Source organism: Macrobrachium nipponense, chromosome 21, assembly GCF_015104395.2.
Source record: "Macrobrachium nipponense isolate FS-2020 chromosome 21, ASM1510439v2, whole genome shotgun sequence".
NCBI lineage: Eukaryota > Metazoa > Arthropoda > Malacostraca > Decapoda > Palaemonidae > Macrobrachium > Macrobrachium nipponense.
In genome coordinates, this window is record NC_087212.1 from 11,709,836 (window position 1) to 11,731,283 (window position 21,448).

At 39.5% G+C, this 21,448-nt stretch overlaps 2 protein-coding genes across 7 annotated transcripts in view; one reads left to right on the forward strand and one right to left on the reverse strand.

Annotated features, from left to right (window-relative positions):
- The window catches only part of LOC135197796 (vinculin-like), a 210,932-nt gene extending 198,607 nt beyond the window's left edge, over positions 1 to 12,325 (forward strand). For all 6 annotated transcript variants that reach the window (XM_064224917.1, XM_064224918.1, XM_064224920.1 and 3 more), the window contains one exon: positions 8,579 to 12,325. In XM_064224917.1, the coding sequence (XP_064080987.1) occupies positions 8,579 to 8,748 (170 nt within the window). In that variant the 3' untranslated portion in view covers positions 8,749 to 12,325. The remainder of the gene's footprint in view (positions 1 to 8,578) is intronic.
- A 5,426-nt stretch (positions 12,326 to 17,751) lies between these two features.
- Positions 17,752 to 21,056, reverse strand: LOC135197570 (uncharacterized). The gene is made up of 6 exons (XM_064224622.1): positions 20,920 to 21,056; positions 20,199 to 20,326; positions 19,915 to 20,013; positions 19,593 to 19,703; positions 18,931 to 19,060; positions 17,752 to 18,485 (listed from the first exon to the last, which is right to left on the reverse strand). The coding sequence occupies exons 1-6, from the start codon at positions 20,972 to 20,974 to the stop codon at positions 18,478 to 18,480; spliced, it is 531 nt and encodes a 176-aa protein (XP_064080692.1). The 5' UTR covers positions 20,975 to 21,056; the 3' UTR covers positions 17,752 to 18,477.
- Between the last annotated feature and the right edge of the window lie 392 nt (positions 21,057 to 21,448).

Here is a 21,448-nt window from a genome sequence, read left to right on the forward strand (position 1 = left end):
TGGTCAGCGCTAGGCCTACCAGGCGTACCAACCTTGGATGGTCTGCTTGCGCATTATATGACGTCACGGTTCCAGCAGGGTCCGGCAGCGCTGAATGTTCCTCGTCCCCCGGGCTTGCAATTTATGGGAATTAATGCCGCGGCTTCACCATCCCACTCAGTATTTACAGCGATGCAGAACGTGGGAGGTAGTTTGGCAGCAAACGTGCGGTTGCCAGCAGAAACCTCTCAGTCTCTCCCTACGAGAGGGATGATGTCACAACATACGTCACACTCTGATATGGCAGGCGTGATGACGTCACAGACCGATTCTCGGCCTTTTTCGCTGCACCCAGACGCTAATACGCCTTCTGACCCGTCAATGCAAACTGTAATGCAGAAATTACAGGATATAGAGAAGAGAATGAATAAGAGAGACAAAAAGAATAAATTGTGATTCGCCTTCTTCGTCTTCTTCCTCTAGTTCGGCGTCATCGCTAAGTCCGATAACGTCACGGCGAGCGCCAGTCAAGCGTTGGAGGAGGATTCGGGAGTTCCTGGCGGATCCTCGGGCTAAGAGGAGAAGAATCAATTCTTCCTCTTCTTCGGACCAAGACTGTCATTTCCAAGTCAGCAAGAAGGTCGGAAAATCAGTGGCTATTAAGCACAAGGTTGGCAGACGAAGCCGTTCGCAAGAATCCAAACAAGCGAGAGAGGTGACGGCCGGCGAGCTAGCGGCCGAGGCGGAGTTGCCGGTTCGGATCGCAAAAACTGCGATACCTCTGGTAAAATCGATGTTGGCGGCGAAAGGTGCAGCAGAGGATGGAATGCAGGTCCCAGTTTCGCCCGTAAGGCCGTTCAAAATACGTACGAAGGACGATAAGGCTCCTATTAAAAGTACGAAAAATAGAGAGTTGGCAACCTCGGCGGATACGTTCGTGGAAGGCAGTGTCCGTCTGGATAGAAGGTCGAGGCCGGGCTCGCCGACGCTCGAAAACGATGCCAATGCTAATAGAGACGAACTTATCTCTGTCTTAAGGGAGCCTTCATCTTGGAGATCTAGACGAGATTCTCGCTCTAGATCCGTGAGCAGAGAAAGAGTGAGACGTTCTCGTTCCCCTGCTGACTATCCGGGATCGAGCCAACAGCGGCCAACAAAGATCAAAGAGACCGCGGCCGTAGGGGCAGGCGGCCGTGGAATTCCGGGCCGTCTGTCAGAAGATAGAGGCGAGACAACATCCCTTGTGACGGAGAGTGGTACACTAGAGCCGGAGGAAGGAGAAAACCAAGATTTTCTGGCCTCGTATGCAGAGGTTATTGATTTGATTCGTCAATTCAATAGCCTTTCGGAGAAGACAGAAACACCGGCCAGTATGCTTCCTCCTGGAATTGACATGGCGTTTGGACTAAAGAGGGATACCAAGGTGTCGTATGAATTGCCTTGTTCGAGTCATGCGGAATCGGTCTTGCAACACGTAAACGCAAAGATTGCAGGGAGGGATAATTCCTTAAGATCTAATAGATCATTTAAATTTATTCCCCCTCCAATGATAAAGCAAAGGAAATATTATACGACACCGAAGGTCCCTTTGCGGTCTAGACAAATGAACCCTAATGTTGTAAGGTTAAGGCCTGGATTAACCTTGGATCAGGTTAAAATGGAGTACCCTTCGATGACGTACCAAGAGGCTGCTACGTTAGAAGCAACAGCTTCTTCTGTCTTTCAGGCTGCTTCCTGGTTAGACCTTTGGTCAACAGCAGTGGCGAAAATTGCATCCTCGGAAGCAACAAGGAAAGTAGTGGATGAACCATTGTTCATTAGATTACTACAGTCAGGTTCCAAGGCGATTGCGTACCTGACAAACGTAAGTGCCAATGTTTGGGCAAATATCCTGCTAATGAGGAGAGATGCAGCATTGGCTAGACTAAGCCGCAATGTGGATTTGGATTCCCTGTTAGCAATGAGGAATGGGGATATCTTGGAATCGCAACTGCTGTTGCCAGAGGTCATACTGGAAGAGGCGATAGATAGAAGAAGGATGGACACTAACGATAGGTTGGTGCAACAGGCAGTTAGGAAAACGTCTAACAGTCAAACTACTCCTTTGGAGGGAAGACAACAGCAGATGTCTCGGAAGAAGACAGTGAGACATAGCATCCCTAATAGTCACAAGACCCTCTTCCCCAAAGAGGATAACTCATCGGCCCTTTCACAATAGAAACAACAGAGGAAGGGGCAATAGGGGAAGAGGGAGAGGCTCAAGAAGATAGGATGGGCACCTCCCATCACTCGGCCACACCAGTGGGGGGTTGCCTGGCAAATCACTGGAAGGTGTGGCAGGAACTAGGGGCAGAGCAGTGGGTGGTGGATGTTCTCAGGATCGGGTATTTGATTCCGTTCGAGGTAACCCCGCCCCTGACAGATCAACCATTACCCCACGTCACTTATGCCCACAAATCTCAGAAGGCCACTATTCTGCAGGACAAAGTGAAGAAGATGATGGAAAAAGGAGCTGTGCAACAAGTATGCAGTCCGACAAAAGGCTTCTACATCAGAATTTTCCTGGTACCCAAAGCCAACGGGGAGTGGAGGACAGTAATAGACCTGTCAACGCTGAATCTGTTTATAAGGAAAACCAGTTTCAAGATGGAAACTCCGAAAACGGTTCTACAAGCAGTCAGAATCGGAGACTTTATGCTGACAGTCGATCTAAAGGACGCATACTTTCAGATACCAGTCCATCAGTCTTCAAGGAAATTTCTCCGCTTCATCTTGCAGGGAAAGCTTTCGAATTCAAGGTCCTGTGCTTCGGATTGACAACGTCTCCTCAAGTTTTTACAAGAGTGTTCACCCTCGTGTCGGCGTGGGCGCATGCTCAGGGGATCAGGCTAATAAGATATCTGGACGATTGGCTGGTGATAGCAAAGTCCAGGGAGAAATTACTCAGGGACAGGGCGGCCCTCCTGCAGCTTTGTCACAGCCTAGGTATTGTGGTGAATCAGCAGAAGTCGCAGTTGGATCCAAATCAACGTTTGGAATATCTGGGAATGGTGATAGACACAACACAAGCCAAAGTATTCCCGACAGACCAAAGAGTAGAGAAATGCAAACAAGTGGTGAATGCCTTTCTGGGAAAGCAGACACAGCCAGCAAGACAGTGGCAGGTGGTGCTGGGAATCCTAACCTCCCTGGAGAAGCTAGTACCACAAGGAAGGCTACACCTTCGGTCCCTACAATGGAGGATGAAGGAGTTTTGGTCACCAACAGTAGATCACCCGTACGAGCAAATTCCCTTGTCGGCAGAAGTGAGGAAAGACTTGCTGTGGTGGGTGAACGACGACAATCTGACAGTGGGTGTCCCCCTTCAACAATCCTCCCCAGACCTCTTGCTGTTCTCGGATGCGTCACTAGAAGGCTGGGGAGCCCATATGGAGGAGTTGATGGTGTCAGCAAAATGGAGTTGCAAGGACAGAGAACTCCATATAAACGTGCTGGAGTTGAAAGCAGCTTTTCTGGCTCTACAAGAATTCAGGGAGAGAGTAAAGGGACACTCAGTGGTATTGATGTCAGACAACACCACAGTAGTAGCTTATATAAACAAGCAAGGAGGCCTAGTTTCTTGGCAGTTACATGTGATGACAGTTCAACTTCACCAGTGGGCTATAGAGAACCTGGTAGACATCAAGGCCAGGTATATTCCGGGAAAAAGAAACATAGTGGCCGACAAGTTGAGCCGCTCGGATCAGATTCTGGGAACGGAGTGGTCCCTACACCAACAGGTAGTGGACAGGATGCTCATGTTGTGGGAAGGACCGATCATAGACCTATTCGCAACCAGGTACAACAAAAAGTTGGAAGTGTATTGTTCAGTAGTCCCGGACGCAGAGGCAGTAGCAGAAGATGCGCTACAACACCCCTGGGGCAATCTGGACGTATACGCATTTCCTCCATTTTGTCTAATCCGTCAGGTTCTGAACAGGGTAATGCGGTCTCAGAACCTCAAGATGACCCTGGTAGCTCCGTTATGGCCGAAAGCAGAGTGGTTTCCAGACCTACTGGAACTCCTAGTAGATGTGCCAAGAGAGTTACCTCCATGGAGCAACCTTCTGTGTCAGCCTCACGTGGAGAGGTACCACCAGTCGGTGAGTCCCTATCGCTTCACGGGTGGAGACTGTCAAGTATCTCCTCCGAGAGCGAGGGTTTTTTGCAGAAAGCAGCAACTCAGATGGCCAGGTAATATCAGAAAATCATCTGCGACAGTATACCAAGGAAAGTGGTCAGCATACTGTGATTGGTGTCGTAGAGGGAACGTGTCTCCACTCGGTACCACTATTCAGCAGTTAGCAGACTTTCTGATATATCTCAGAACAGAAAAACATATGTCTGTATCTGCAGTGAAGGGGTACAGGGCGGCTCTAGCCTCAGTCTTACGAATGAAAGGAGTGGACATATCGTCTTCATGGGAGTTGGCCATGCTGATGAGGAGCTTTGAACAGTCATGCCCACCAAAGGAAGCTAAAAGCCACAGATTGGGATCTGACCAAGGTACTGAGTAGTCTAACAAAACCCCCCTACGAACCACTAAGGCAGTCCACGGATAGGAGCCTGACCCTGAAGACAGTCTTCTTATTGGCCCTGGCTTCAACCAAAAGGGTGGGGGAGCTACATGGCCTCTCATATCTCATAAAGCACTCGAGAGGTTGGAGATCAATGGTATGTGAGTTTGTCCCAGAATTCGTGGCCAAGACCCAAAATCCAACAATAGTAGACGGCAGATTCGACTCCTTTACCATACCTTCCTTGGCAGACTTTGTAGACAACGACAAAGCTGAGATGCTCCTGTGCCCCGTCAGGGCACTAAGGGAGTACTTAAAGAGAACAAGGCACCTCAGGCCCGGGTGCCAGAGGTTGTTCGTAAGTACAGGACAGAACAAGAAGGAAGTGTCCAAGAATACAATATCATTTTGGCTACGGGAGACGATCAGAGATGCTTATACGGCAGAAGACAGAGGGTCAGATAGCCAGGTGGGAGCTAGAGCTCATGACATCAGGTGTGAGTGCTTCCCTGGCATTTAAGAAGAACATGTCTGTGGATAAAATTCTGAAAGCTGGTGTGTGGAAGCGCCAAACAACTTTCACCTCATTTTATTTGAAAGATGTTGCCCATAGATCCTTGGACACCTTTTCCTTGGGTCCAGTGGTGGCGGCCCAACAAGTGATATAGTTCATCCAGTGCCCCTGGCGGGTCAGTTTGCGTCTAGTCTAAGGTGAAGGTATGAAAGTAGAATGAATGGGATGACTGGTCTTTTTTCTTTACTACTTTCTTCCTACTCCTTTAACTACGGGCAATATGAAGGAGAGTACCGTCATGTGCTGGAACGGACTAGATGCAGGTGAGATGGTCAGCCATACTGTGAAGCTATCTTAGCTGATGATATACTTTTCAGTAGCAACACACCCCTCTGGATAATAGGGAAAAGAGGGGTGAAGGTGGATCCAGTTGCAAGGGACAAGAGTAAACAGTAGAATGGTATCTAGACCCAGTGGGAGAAAACCAATAGATCCGCTTATATCTTTGGTCCTAGGTTCATTGTCCATTCTCTTAGAGTTTCCCTATATATTCAGAAATGGATAAGGTGGCAAACTCCCAGTCAGTTGTAGAGACTTACCTCCCTCCAATAGTAAGTCTATCCTAATGTTAAGACCGAAGGTTTGTTTCGTGTATGAACAAATACCAAATTTGTAACTAATTTGTATTTTTCATAACTAACAAACCTGAGGTCTTAACATTAGGATTTACTAGCTCCAAGCTGGAAACCGGTAGAATTAAAATTACACTTGTGAGATCCAGGGACTAATGGCATCTATACCAGGTCACAGGGCATGTATACCCAGAATGCCCACGGCTACCTGTGACCCATCAGTTATATTTCTAACCCAGTTTAGACTGCTAGAGGGGTGGTTCGAGGTGGGCCTTTAACTGTTAAGACCTCAGGTTTGTTAGTTATGAAAAATACAAATTAGTTACAAATTTGGTATTTTTTGCTAGCAACACTAGGCTGGCTGCTGGTGCCGCAAATAATGCATAATTTTCTAGTATCAGGTTAAACCTTGCCCATTTTGCTGTGTTTAATCTTTTCCACAACTAAAATATGAAATAGTTAGCTTAGCGCAGTTGTGGAATCTGATCTTCAAATATTTAAGCATGGAGCAAATTCATTCCAGCTTTCTGCTGAGGTCTCCTGAATTTTAGAGTTATTGGTTATATTGTCTCTTCCCTTTAATTTATTTATCACTTTTTCTTATTACTTGTCACTCTGCAAGCTGATTTCCTTTTAGACCTCATGGGCTACAGTCTGTTGATGCTGTCCATAAGGATTCTCAGCTGAAGATTTTAAAGAAAGAAAGGAAGAAAGCTTGGCCAACCATGTACTAACATGTCTACTTCTGCAGTTCAGTGTCTTCTTCATTTATTATAGGTGATCCCTTAATGACTGTGGTGATGCTTGTAGCTTAGTAAGCTGAAGTAGTAGCTTCTCTCTCCTCTGTAATGACCACCTCTCACCACCTCTCTGGCGTGTAAATCGACTAAGGAGTTGGACAAGGTGGTGAAAAAGTAGTCTTGTTCTTCCCTCGCATGATTGCCTTCTGCCTCCTTATCAACCATCGTGGAAACTTCCACTGCACAAGAAGTCCAAGGCCAATAGGAAGAGGTCTAGGCAGACTTCATTGTATTGCTCTTTCTCATAGCAGGAGAGGAGAGGTGCCAGTTTGCCTCTGGGTGAACATTGTACCTCTGGCAGGGCTATTGCTTCGGAACGTACTCACTTGGCCATACAGTGAGCCCCCCGTATTCGCGTTCTCCGGATTCGCGGACTCTCACATTTGCGGATTTCTCTCGGGAACGTTTCCCCGCATTATTCGCGGAAAATTCGCGCATTCGCGGTATTTTTCTATGAGAAATATCCACAAATTCCTGGTTTATTTATCAATTTCATCATAAAAATGGACTTTTTGTGATAAAACTATTAAAAAAACCAAGTATGAAAATTTTTAGTGATTTTTCTTGAGTTTTAACTAACAAAATAGGCTGTTTTTAGCGTTTTTATAGGGGTTCCAAACATTCACGGGTTCTAACTATTCGCGGGGGGGTCTGGTATGCATCCCCCCGCGAATACGGGGGGACCACTGTACTCCTTGCCCTCCCACAGTGAGCTCCCAGGCTCTCTCCCCATCTCCATTTCAATTACCTTGTTTACCAATATTCCAATGCTGTTTCAGCTTTTGCTGAATGATAGTACAGTAAACAAATAATATATAAAAGGCTCTGGCTTTGATAAGTAGGAGAAATACAGTCAAAATTTTGTACTTATGCTGTCTTAGAGTACTACAATTGTTTTTCTTGTTTATTTGCATCATAAACATTTTTATGTTAACTTTATACTTTGTGAGGTTAGGAGTGTAATGAGTTCTTTCCTTTGACTTGTGCACTTTATGCCTGTACTCCTGGTCCTTCCTAATAGGTCTTCAGCTTGCAAATTCCATATACGTATACACACTGCTTTTTTGACAAGCTGTCCTCATGCCCTTCACATTGCACATCCTCTCTGCAGATCAGCCCTGTTTTCTAGCTGTTGAAGATCTCTCTACCCCTTCCTCACTCATAATATGATACGTATTTCCACTACACTCTTGTCATTAACCCCAACATGCTGCAGTCACACCACTTGAAAAAAAACCTCTGTTTTTCCATGTTTTCACAGCACGAAGTATTACTGTTTCCATTACGTATCTGATTTTCCTTCACTGCTCTCAACATTTGTTCCTCCATCTAAGCATTTCCTTAGGGTAACAGAAATGCTACTCTGCCTCTACAGTCAGACATTAACATTAAATATCTCTCATTCCATGTTTATCCCAAAATCATGTGCAGCAGCTGGTAACACTATCTGTTGTACAACATTCTGTTTACTCATTTGATTACTTATTACTTCATTATATGCTTCTTTTCCACTCACCACAAGCACTCTTTCTTCCTTTATCACTGCTCATTTTAAATCTATTATATGCCATTCATGGAACATGACATAAATAACTATACATACTTTGCTTAAACAATCTTACCAGTTGTCAACTTGTGATCATGGACCTGTGGACAGAAGGTTAAAACCTATATACATTTCATCATACTTATTCTATTAATAGTAGGAGTGCTTTGTTCACTAATAATTTATGTTTGTCACTGATGCTTTCATTTGAACAATGTATTTTTCAGAAGTTTGTTGATTTGAAACTAGAGAAGTGCTGTTTAGAAGTTTAGAAGTTTGTGCCATTTTAGATATTGTAGAACTGTAGTTATTTTTATGTAAGTGATTTTGAGTTTTGAGTGGCTGTAAAAGTTGTTGAAAAGGATATTTGTGTTTTACTAAAAATTTATTCATTCCTTCAATTAAGACAATTAAATACTTTTTTCCTTATTTTTTTTTTTTATACTACAAGGGATACTGTCTTAGTTCAAGTGTTTTAATGCAAGGGATTGTAAAATACTTAGTGGTACATTCAGAGAATAAACTTTTACTCATAGATTTTGTCCTTCTAGGCTCAGAAGAAGACCAAGAAGCAACTGAAATGCTTGTTGGAAATGCTCAGAATCTGATGCAGTCTGTAAAGGAGACCGTCCGTGCTGCCGAGGCTGCATCCATCAAGATTCGTACAGATGCTGGCATTAGGCTACGTTGGGTTCGCAAACAACCTTGGTATCAGTATTAAAAGTGGACTTTATGTAATATGTGTCCTTTCTAATGTGATCAGTCACTGTTATGCATTATTGTGTTTTGGTAGCTGGATACTCGGTGGATCTCATTTAAACCACAAAACCCAACTTCAACAGATATAAAAAGTTAAAGTTTGTAAACCTTGACCTTTTTTTTATTTATTTCTTTGTTAGGTGTACTCCTTGGAGAACATTGATGCTCAACTAGATTGTCAGATTTATAGGATTCATTGTACTTGCAAATAATAATGTGGCATGGAATACATACAATAATTGAATTACTGTCAAATCAGCTGGTTTAAGTGGATGTTCATATAATTTTTTTCTGTTGGGTAATTTCCCAAGAACATTTAATTACCTAACACTAAGTAGCAAATTGAATTTGTAAGCTTTGTTGAATGCTAATTATAAATTGGGGAACATCAAGCATGCAAGGAAAGGTACTCACTAGTCGTTATTGCAATCTTAGCAGTTTTTTTTTTCTTTTTTTTTACTAAAATGTGTTTACATTTTAAATGAAGCTAAAAGAATAATTCTTTTAAGTAACTCGGGGTATTACAGACTGCCATATAACAGGATAGTAGTCCTGTTATGTTTAGAACACATTATTTTTTTAACATTTCAAGATCCATGTCACAGCCTTAGGTGCATCATATCAGTTACAGGGTTTTCACTGTAATTTGAAAGTTGTATCATATCAACTTACAAAATGATGAAAAAAAGGAAGGGATTCCAAGATCAGTTACATGGTAAACTGTAGTAGCCAAGCTTTAACTAACGTATATTTTTTATTTTATTGGTCAAAGGTTAAAACATTCACAGACTTGAACGCAGAGTATGTATACAGTACTAAAGTCTTCTGAAAGTATAAATACTCACTGCCTTATTTTTAAGTGTGGTCACATTTTTTTTTCTAAAAAATCCATTAGTACAGGGGAAAGTGCAAAATAACAACAGTTTGATTTCTACAGGGGTTGTTTCCCCCCCAATACCATCTGGTCTCATATAATTTTAAAGAGCATGTTTTATTAGATTTTATTTAAATATATATTGATAAAACATAGCTTTTCAAAGAAGTGGCAATATTTATCAAAATACCTCTTGATTTGATTATCTGTATGGCCTGTCATCCACATTTGAAAGATATCTTTAATAGTCCTTTTTTTTCAAAGCTAGCCAAGTAGAGTACATTTATATCATCTTTTAAAAATATTTTTACATATTTTACCATCAAGCAGATTTGGATATTTAGGAAAAAATAGTACAGTAGATTGTTTATCCAGTTTCCAGCGCATCACACTTGGCAGTGGAGTGTGTTTGTGTGTGTGTGTTCAGGAATGCACATTTTTTCTTTTTCTGAACAATTTTACTTTGCTTTTTTTGGAAGAAAGCTAACAGCAGAATAGGGAAAGGGAAGCTCATGTTTTCTGTATGAGGGTTGTATGAACACCCCATATCTTGTAAGGTTATATAAATTATATGTACAGTATACAGGTATCATAGTTACAAAAATATACAAAGTAGACATATAGATGCTTTATGTTGTGCCAAAAAGAGCTGTCTTCCTGATACCAGGAGTATTATGTTATTTAGCTTACCTTGTTTAGTGATAATTCAAATAAAAAACTTTACACATTATTTTACTTGCTAAGTTAATGAAAATTTTAAGAGTCATAGAGCCTTGTGTATTACTGAGGATTTTATTTGTGTTTTGAACTTGCACATTATTGATTCAATGCACATTAATGATTCAACATTCAAGAAGTATCCTGGAAAACAGTGTAGTAAATGTGTTGATGTTATGTGAAGTGACAAGGAGTTCGAGGTAAAATTTATAAAATGTGATTAATATTTTTTTGTATTGGTTGGCATTTGCTAAAATTTCCTGAGAAGATATATAAATGAAAAAACTCCTGCTTACAACAACTGTCTTACTATGTAAATAAGTGCTTGTAAATTTGTCTTTTGTTATTGTTTTGAGTGTGATTTTGAAATCACTCTTAGTTATTCTGGGGACAACCAAAAGATTTAGTTTTATTTATAGGAATTATTATGTAGGTATTATAGTATCAAACTTACAAATATTTGCATTTTTTTGTTGTTGGCAGTGATCCAGTAACTCACCATTGTTATTCTGATTCTTCATTCAGCTTATTTTCCTTTAAAAAAATTAGATACTGTACTAATATTTTTTTCCAAATATACTGAGCCTTAAATTTGTTTAATAATTTTTTTGGAAGAATTAACAGATGGGAAGTCCCTATCAGTTGTGTATTTCAGTATCTACTGTATTCCTGTTCTGTTCTCTTTATTTCACTGAATGCATTTCAAAACCTCTTGAAAATTGAAGTAAAATTGCCTTTACTCCTGATGTATGCTTGGAAGTATTTAAAATGTATCATAAAAGTTTTATATTTTCCACTCTTACTCTGAACTAGAGTTAGCTGTACTTATGACAAACCACCTTTGTCACAAAGGATTAACAGCTTATTTTTTGTTTTTGATTACCATTGTTACACTAGTATTTAAAATATAGAAAATTCATAACGACAATGTTTTAGTAAGTAGAATGGCCTAATTAAAGTTTTAAATTCAAGAGTAGCCTAGACTGACACAATTCAAGTCTTTATTTGGTGCTGAAAGTTATATTTTATAAATGCAAGTTCTTTGAATAGATTATGTCGGAATGTGTTTTTGAAGTGTAATCATACTCACAGATGTAGGTTAGGTTCAAAGCTAATGAGGGTATGCATTATTAAACATTGATTACAAAAGAGATTTGTTGTTTGTAATCATTTTAGTGCCTTTACTCAGTACAGTAATTCATACAGGTTCTTATTCTGCATGAGTTTGTATATCTATTCTAGACATAATCTACAATTAATCTGTAAGTTTGTCAAACAGAATCCTGTTATCATTATCCTCTCCTGTATTCGCGTTCCTACTGTTCCAGAGAAATTCTCTGTTGTCCAAATATTCAATTGATTTTCATGCATTGCCCCAAGCAATTTATGAAGCTCTTTCAAATGTCACACAGAGGCCTTACACACACAAGCTCACTGGGAATGAGAATTTTGATACTTCTCTTTATCCTAAAGTATTGTCAATTAACAGGGCTTAATTTCCACTTGTCAGTATTTAATTTATTACTCATAATTTGGAATTTTGTAATTACATAAGTTCGATTGTGTAGTATACAGAGCACTATGGAACCATGATTATTTTACTTTTTGATAATTACACAGTTTTATTTAAATTTGTAAAACTGTGAACAAGCTATAATTCCCAGTGATTTTGACGCTTCTTCGTCCGCATGTGTGGTTGTACGGGTGAAAGGATCTTAGCATGCCCTCTGACTGATGCACAGGGAGTAGGATAACACTGGAGGATCAGGTACCATACTTTTAATGATTATTTTTTCATTACAGCAATAGTCATTAAATTCATGCTTTTATCCTTTCAAAGTATAGAGTCCACATTGATATTGTTTAGGTTGCATTATAAGATATTTCATCTGTAAAAGCTTGATATTTTATAAAAGATAATTACAATGATTAAAGGTTACTAGCATAAGCTTGTTTCATTTGCATCCCATATCTAGTGCTGCAAGACCAGAGTGCAAATACCTAGGACTTGCTCAATTAAAGGCTTTTGTTGGTAAGTACTCTAAACTATATTAGGTAGAGTTTCCTTGTCTCTTTTCCTTGCTGTATTTTTCTCTCCCTTTACCTTACTATAAGGATGGACCTTTCATTGCTGAACCCCAAATGGCCTAGAACATGACCAAAAGAATTCAAGCAAATAAAGATACAACACTCAACCTTGACCTGTTGGGGTTTTTAATATTTTAAACAGATATGACAGTATTACAATTAAAGCTGGATAGCCAGTTAAAAGAAGATAAAAAATAATTAAATTTCATATTCAGATACCCTGGATAGTCTTGAACTTTGACTGTGTGGCTACGTGTGTAGTACAAGGGAGAACAGGGAGTTTTTCAACCTTAGCATAACTTGCAGGCCAGTTGATTATGGAGTACTTAAACCAGGCCACTGAGGTAAATTATTTAGCTTTCACAGGGGTGGCTGAAGGCCAGTTTGGAGTAACAAAACAAAGCCTATCTATTTTTCTGTATCCCTATGGGAATATAAACCATCAGCTTTAAAGTGAACATTTCTTGCCCATAGAGATGAATGGTTGCACAAGGATAGCTGTAAGGAGGCACGGGTGAGTGAGAAAGGTTATCACATCCTACTCATAGATGCACAATCGGTTTATCTTACAACCACTATCTACTCTTCCTTTAAATGAACATAGCTGAGCTTAACGTTCCTTTGTTGTTGTTTGTTCATTTGCTTTTTTATACTGCTGTCTTAGTTGCTGTGTTTTTTTTAATATAAATAAACGAGGCCATACAGCCACCTCATGCCTCCTACATCTGTAGCCCTGCATAAGTTTTGCTCTCAAAGTCTCCATTCTTTCTCCTGTGAGAAAAAGGATATGGTGCTGCCATCACCGAGAGTTTCACTCTACCACTGAATTTGGATCCCGCTGGGACTTTTCTTCCACCATGTTCTATCTCATTATCATCTCTCAAGAATGCTTCTCTCAAAAGCATAGACTTGTCTGGGGTTGAGGCTTCCACAATAGTGTCAAGCCCTTCTGATAACAGTGATGATTTGTTCAAGTCTAATCAGATGTCATCCTATGAAAATCTAGCCTTAGCTGAATGTTCCAGATAGACCATCCTTTTCCACTTGTCAAGATAGAACAAGAAAAGATGGTCTCCTAAATCTTCAATGTTGGTGATTCTTGTTGATAATGTATCTGTGGAGTCCATGGCTCTTGCATCTCTAGATCGTATTTGGAATCATGCGTAATTGCATGGAGTGGTCCTTCCTGCTGATTCTTCCCAACGAACCAACTTCATTAGCGCTTTCTTCTGGTCAGTGTATGGAATGCGCACTATGTGAGAAGAGGAAAAGGTCATCTGAGCATTCTTCCTTTTCACCATCAACGTAAAAACACACAAACAAACAAACAACCATCATACTTGATCACCCAACCTCGCTCATATGTAATTTGTTAACTACCTCTGCCAAACTTCAATGACCAGATCAGCATCTTTAAAGGTAAACTCCATAAAGACAATGGTCCATATCATGTAGGAACAACTTTGTTTAGTGTTAAGAATACCATATTTGAGATTCACAGGTTCTGATAATGGCAAGTGACCTAAAACACTTCAAAACAGTGATATTAAATGCGGAGTATGTTTTTCTGATAGATTTTTACATGATTTCCATGAATCAAACATTCATTTATATTGAGAGTTTTTGGCTAAATCATCACGTTAAATTACATCTCTTGGGTAACAACAATGCAGGGGCTAAAATGGGAAACTGGGCTATCAATGTAAACAACTGATAAGATTAGGTTATGTGGGGAAAAGAGATGGGGGTAAGCTGCCAATTTCCTGTGGAGATTCAATCAAAGAGGCCAACAGATTACCTAGGTACTGCACATAATATAGTTTCTAATTACATGTCACCTAAGCCAGGTTTCATGGGATTAAGGTCCAAGTATTACTTCAGGAAGATAGGATGAGTCCTAGGTTAGGTTAGGTATGGGAAAGGTAATATTGTAAAATAGTTATGCACACATCATTCTGCTAAGCATTATGTTGTGTTTGGGTGGATTTATGGGGGGGGGGGTGGGCAGAAGCCAGGTGAAGGCACTGCCCTCTGTGACAGGGTAAGTTAAGATGAATCCCTGATGAAATGCTTATTTGATTTGCTCTTAAGCAAATGATTTATGGTCTAGAAAAAGTGGATGGTGTTCTTAACCTACAAGTCAGGTAGGGGATGGCCATCTTTATACTACCTAACTGTTATGTTTCATTCTTCCAGTTTCACTAACTTTTAATTCCTGATCCAGCACAACTGAAAGGAAGTTGTAACGGTCACTAAAATGAAAAATTGCAGTTTATGGGAGGCTAACTAGCATAGCATAACCATTTTAAAATTTACAGGTTAAGCGAAATTATTACAGCATTAATATAGGCGCAACCGTAATAAACTGTGTAATTGAAATCAACTCTAGAGCAATATCAAGAACTCTATGGGCCTAAGTCTTTGCACTAGTAATAGCCTATGATTTGTAGTCGCAAGCAATATATTGAATGGATAATATGAAGAAGAAAACATTCAAAGCCAGTTTCCAAGTTGTAAGATAAAAAAAAGCTTGAGTTAGTAACGCGCAACAATAAGCAAAACAGATTTGCAACTTCGAAAAGCAGGAACGGCATCACAAAGCTTTAACTTTTCTTGTCATTAGATATATAATTATCAGTAGTATAATTTTAAAACAAAGTTTTTAGAAATACAATATTGACTTATCGATAAAATATTCTCATAATCCACGTTTAAAAGAACTGTAGATATAGACTATATTATGTTTAAAAGACTTAAAAGTACTTGTCTTGCCGCTACGAGTCAATAATCTTTAGTTTATGACTTTTGAGTGTGAGTGTGTAGGCCTGTAGGTGGTGTTGCATCGACTGGATTACAATTATCGATTACATCGGCGTACAATTTCATCTTAGATTGATATCTATTGTAAAAGTTTTGCGGAGAAACACACTACAAACTACAGTTGCGAATGCGTTAGGCTGCCACGGGAACTCCCCAACTCCCGAAATAAGCTATATATACCTAGTAGTTACACTCGCCTACTTCCCGCCAAAACTGAACTGTATCCTGGCACTGTTTTGGGTTTAACCATTTCATCCTACTGAGTGAGGAGGCCAAATTGTACTCGCACTCTGACTATAGGTATCTTCTGTCAAGCCATTCATTCAGCGGTCCTTCTGACAGGTGAGTGCCAGTTGGCAGCTGAAACTTCAGGAAAACCCGCCCCTTTAGTTGAACTCCGTATAGGCCTAGTTGTTCTTGATCCTCAGTATCATATTTTGTCTTGATCTCATGTCTCAGAATTTTGAGTAGTTAGAGACAATAATAGATGTTCAGTAACGCAGCATTAGGCCGTAGACTTAATCATTGTTGTCAGCTTTTGGGCAGTATCATGGTCAGGGTACCAGGGACGTCCTAGTTCATGAGATTTAGTTCCATTTACAAGCAATCACACTAGGAACATTATTGATGCTTAGTTAAAACAGTTGACGGCAAAGCCTTTAATTTTGAGTGGGTAAACTTCGGTAATTGCCGTAAGTATCATGGGTACGTAGGTGATGATAGAACGGTCATTTAAAGAGGTGAATGTAATATATTGAGTTTACAAAATAATGACGTATCAGAGAATCGAGAATTTGAGGAGATTGAATGTGTAGCCTGGGAACAGAATAGTAAATATTCGCCACGAAATAAGAAAATAAAAAACTATTTTGCATACCTAGTTGTGAACTTGTAATTTTTTCAAATTTTACATTTTGTTTCTAGCTTCTCTCCATAGAATCTGTAACGGGAGAATGATGGGTTTGGTGTACAAATGTGGTTATTTCTGGATGGAGTGATGCAAGAAGTCAGAGTTGGGGAATTAGATAAGCGGCCAGTGTTGTGGGTAAGAAAATGTCACAAATTAAGCGTTGAATGCCCATTTGCAGATGATACCTTACCGATTAAAGAATAATCGGGAAGGTTAATAGGGAAAATTAAACCAGGAAGATGGAACAATCAATTTCAGTTTTGCTTGATGGAACAATTCAAGTTTATTAGGGGGAATTAAACTAAGAAGATGGAACAGTGAATTTCAATTTTGCTTGATGGAACAAGTTAAGTTTAATCGGGGGAATTAAACTAGGAAGATGGAACAGTGAATTTCAGTTTTGCTTGATGGAACAATAAATTCCAGTTTGCATGTATAGATGTGGTAAAATATTAGTCAGTAAAAATTACTAGCGTGTTTTGAAATGTGAATAGGATGAATGACCATTGGTTTAGTGAAGATTGTATAATTCTGAAGTTGGGGTGGAGGATGGGAGGAAGACCTAGAATTTATAGACGTGTATGTACGTAATTAAAAATGTGTGAAAGGAAGAGTTTTAATTTTATGGGAATAAAGCGTTGCGACCCCATATAAAAATGGGAACAAGCTGGGAAGAAGATATAGAGTTGAGTGACCGGTTGTTGGGCGGATTTGTTGCTTCGCAGATGAGTTTTCAGTGTAGGTACTATATGAAGCAATTAATGTGATGGAAGTTTTTTTTTTTTTTATCCTGAGGTTCATCCACAATGCATTAGTTGTAGTATGAACTCCAGTGACTGCTATGTTTTTTTTTTTTTTTTTTCTTAGCTGAAATCAATAATTACCATGCCGTATATGTATAATGTATACTGTGTAGGGTATGCTATACCCGAGATACGATTTTTCCAACAAACGATGGGTTTTTTGGAACCTAACCCCATCGTAAGTAGGAGAATACCTATATAAATGTGTGTGTGTGTGTGTGTGCGCGCGCGCGCGCGCATTAAATCTATTTTACGTCCCAAGAATAGTCTTCAAAGAAAAACAATACTGCAATCATTTCACTTTCTCCCTTGCACACTCATGCGCTCCCTTTCTTAACTGCCCTTCCTTTCTAGTAACTCTTAGCGTTTTCAAGTTATTCCTCTCAATTTTCCAACCTACCAATCAGTCCATCGTTTTCCATTCTTCTCACTTGACCAAATCGTATGAATGCTCGCCGATCCAACCTTTCACCTATGCTAACCATTTTACCACTTCACTTCCACATATTTCCACATTTTTCATACTTGAATCTTGCACCACATAGTAATGCACTGCAGAATATGCTTTGATAGAAGGTAGTTATTGTCTTCTTGCCGCACCGTAAAGGGTCTCCTCTCCTGTTAGAGGAAGATACAAGTAAAAAATATTCTCAAATGGAAATATATCATAATTTACATTTTGAAACATTTGGAAAATGGCGTCAACCTCGGTATACTCATGGCCACTTTCTGTGGCAAGTAATATAAAAAGCAGATAAAGTATTGTATTTTTATTTCATTCAATTTTTGCTGACATTCACACATACGAAAATATATATTGTGTCTACATTGTAGACAATAAATAGATTTGAACATATGGCTAAGTTATAAATAATAAATATCAATAAATAAAACCTAATATTTATACATATGTATAATCAATAACAATTAATTATTTATTATTGACAAATAAATAAAAGCGATGAAAAATAAGTTAGGGATGGAAAGTGGGCTTGAGTCTACCCTCAAGCATGGAAAAGTAAAATTATGACTATAGCACACAACCCAAGGTTTGAGAACATCGGTTACGTGGTCACCGCATGGCGTAAGCCAGACAGAATGGCCCCAGATAACCCAGCAGCCGCAAGCGGTGACACAGATACTCCATCAACTAAGCAGGTGTTATTAAAAGGCAGGAATCAAAAGTGCCGCCCAGATGAAGCAGCGAATCCCTTGAATAGATGTAAATCAAAAGGCGTCTTTTAGGCTATCACTCATCGGCGCCAATCTGGAGTCGAATCATTTTGATGACTGATCCTCTGTGGGAGATCGCAACACGATGACGTCATGGAAGGGTTTTGAGATGACGATGATTCCATTCTGTATAGTCATCAACACCACCCACGCCTTTTCCATAACGATGACCAGCATCACTATTGTCTTGACTTTCAACCACCAGGTCTGCAGTTATAAACCTGATTCTTGAGACTCAGTGAATCTTCACTTGGCTGTGGGAAAGAGAGAAAAAGCGAGATAAGCTTTTTGTATTAAATTCACCTGCCAATTCATTTTACCAGTTATCGTATTAATAGATTTGTTTCCAGTGCCGAGTGACGTTTAAAAGAAACATTTGCCAAATTAGGCTAGGCTTATGTGAGTGGTCAAACAGGAATATTTAAAAATCGTTGATAACTAATTTTTACAATGATGCAACTGGCTGATCAGGGTTAACTTTTTAAATTGTTGGAGTTGTTTTGATTAATACTTTGTTGTATAAAGCATGAAAACTCAAAATAAAATCCGGAAAAGGACCTCCCTTAGAACGAGATTCAAGATTTTTAAGTTGGGCATTAATTACCACGTGTATTTATGATCTCCCCTGTCCAATTTCAAATGCATTGTGTTTTTGTGCAAAAACAGAGAATGTATATTCAGAATCATACTGACACTTACCACTTGATCCATCCACCATAGACACGCAACTACACGTAGAGGCATGCCATCTCCAGGCATCACCGCGGGTGGTGCATTTCGTCTTGGCAGATTCTGGACATCCGCACTCGCACTTTTCTTCGTCAAACTCCTGGAAAGAAGAGGAGAGAAACGTAAACAAAATAAATTTGAAATTAAATTGACTGGTCAGAAAGAGGTTAACGGTGACATAAATTGTAATTCGATGACGTAATACCAATGTACTAGATTGAATGGAGTGAATTTTAGTGTTCGTGTATGCATGCACAACTGTGACGTGTGTGTGTGTATTGCCGAGTAAAAAGAAAACTAGGCGTTTTAAGAACAGGTCAAACGACATTCCTTAATAAATACAGGCGTTGAGCACACGCAGCCTAGCGGCGTTTTTAACTTTTATTTTGTCTCGTTTTTTATAGCATTTTTTAAAAAGTGACTTGAATAGGAGTAGGTAGTCATTTTATCACCGTTGATCCTCAGAATTTCTTTGTATAAGACTCAGATTTAATTTATTCGTTATCTTTTCTGTGGAAATTACTAAGGTAATATATATATATATATATATATATATATATATATATATATATATTACATAAATACGTTAGCGTAAATAAATCCATACAGGCATCCAAAAATTCATTTCTTACCTCATGTTCCTTGCACTGCTCTTTTCCGATAATGCATTGGCAACCGCATTGCGTGTGTTCTTCGACTTGGATGGAGTCACACTTTGTATCTTCACCAGATTTCAGTTCCACCTATTATTTAAAAAAGATCGAACTTATTACCAGTTTTTCACTGATGTTATTCTTTGGTTTAAGTTTTTTTTATGAGATGCTGGAAAGATGTTATCTTTTGAATTTTTTCATTTTAAATATATTATCTATCGAAATTGCACATTGATCTCTTTCTTAGTAGATTTTTAGGTTTTTTTGTTTTACTTAAGTCAGAGAGAGAGAGAGAACCTACCTTGACATCTTTTGTAGTGGTGGCTATAGCAACGCATCGTTTTTTCTCAGTACAGAGGAATCCACTGCAGCGCGAAGCACGTGTTACGGCTGGAACAACCTGTAGAGGAAAGGGCAGGTGTAAGTTTCCATTTTTCAGCATTTTTTGAAGGTAGAATTGTTGCTATAAACTCAGAGCTTTTTGTGGAAATATACCAGTGAAAATTATTTTGAATCTTCTCAGTTTGTAAGAGAATGAGAATTTTGTTTTCGGTAGTATGAAAGTGATATCGTTTGGGAACATACCTTGTCATACCCTTCTGGCACTGTCAAAAGTACTAGTTGCTCAGTGGGTTCACCGCACGGCATCTCTAGATTTTTCAGCTGTTGCAAATACTGTCTTTCCCCTCTCGTCCGGAAGCACGTTTTCCACTCTGTAAAATCAAGAAGAAAAGTTTTGTTCATTATTCTGAAGTGCTAGTCTTCATAGCTATAAAGCGAACCGGGGAAAATAAGGAGTAGCTTTTCGCTACGTCATCTTTTAATGGGTCTTATGTGAAATATGCACTGTGCGCTACAGAGCGACCGTAAACAGCAATTGTTGATGATTGCTATTTTTTTTATCTACAATTACTATCAAGAAATAAAAAAAACAGTCATTTCTCCAATTCCATTTCTTTAAATTCCTGATAAGTTTCCAAGTCTGAGGTTTCACATTTCCAGTAAGTCTCCAAATGGGCGGGTTTTTTTTCTAACCGGTTCCAGCTATGTTCACAAACAATTTCCTCGGTACATAAATAGTTTTCCTTTGTTTCGTGTAATGAAAATTTGCAGCCATAAGGTCTCGGTTATTGAGGAATTACAATTTGCTTTCGATCGTTACGAAAAGATACCGCAGAATATTTCAAACATATTTTTAACTATTTTTCAACGTATTTTCTGTTTCGTCCGGAAGGAGACGAATTGTTTCAAGAACCACCATGCAGTCACTTTATTGAAAATCCACCGAATTTTCTCACAAACATACCTGCTGTGGCCAAGGTGCAGAGGGCGAACAAAACGGCGACGGAGATGCTCTTCATTTTTCAAAATGTATGTATCTCCAAATAGAAGACAGTAAAAAACTGATGTAATGCTGTTGAGAGCTCACAAGAAACTGTGCAGACCAACACAGTCGCCCTTGCTTTATACTCATTCGGAGACAAACGTTGAGTCGTTCGTTCGAGTATCCGGAACGAAAGTGTGACGTCATATTTCGTCACAAGTCAGGAAGATCCTACCAGTTCAGAGAACTCGCTCAACGTTTGTTGCGGCCCGAGGTAGCACGAGCAGGACGCGCCGCCGGGAATACCCAACCTTCCTTCGGAAGACTCTATTGTAGTCATTAGCGGCAATTACTCTACTTTTCACCAAATAAGGACGTACAGTTTTTATGGGATATCTTGTGTAGTCCAGTTAGAGTGAAAAAATTAAGCCTTCAGAAACATGGAAGAGAAGAAACGAACGTTTTCTGTTCTTGCCATCAGTCTACGTTTGCTGCGTCATATTGTGCAGCT

Coding starts and splice junctions, on each gene's coding strand:
- LOC135197570 (XM_064224622.1), bottom strand. CDS start 20,974: ATGAAGAGCATCTCCGTCGCCGTTTTGTTCGCCCTCTGCACCTTGGCC. Junction 19,704..19,914: donor CCACTACAAAAGATGTCAAG/GTAGGTTCTCTC, acceptor TTTAAATAATAG/GTGGAACTGAAATCTGGTGA. Junction 19,061..19,592: donor AGCAGTGCAAGGAACATGAG/GTAAGAAATGAA, acceptor TCTTCTTTCCAG/GAGTTTGACGAAGAAAAGTG.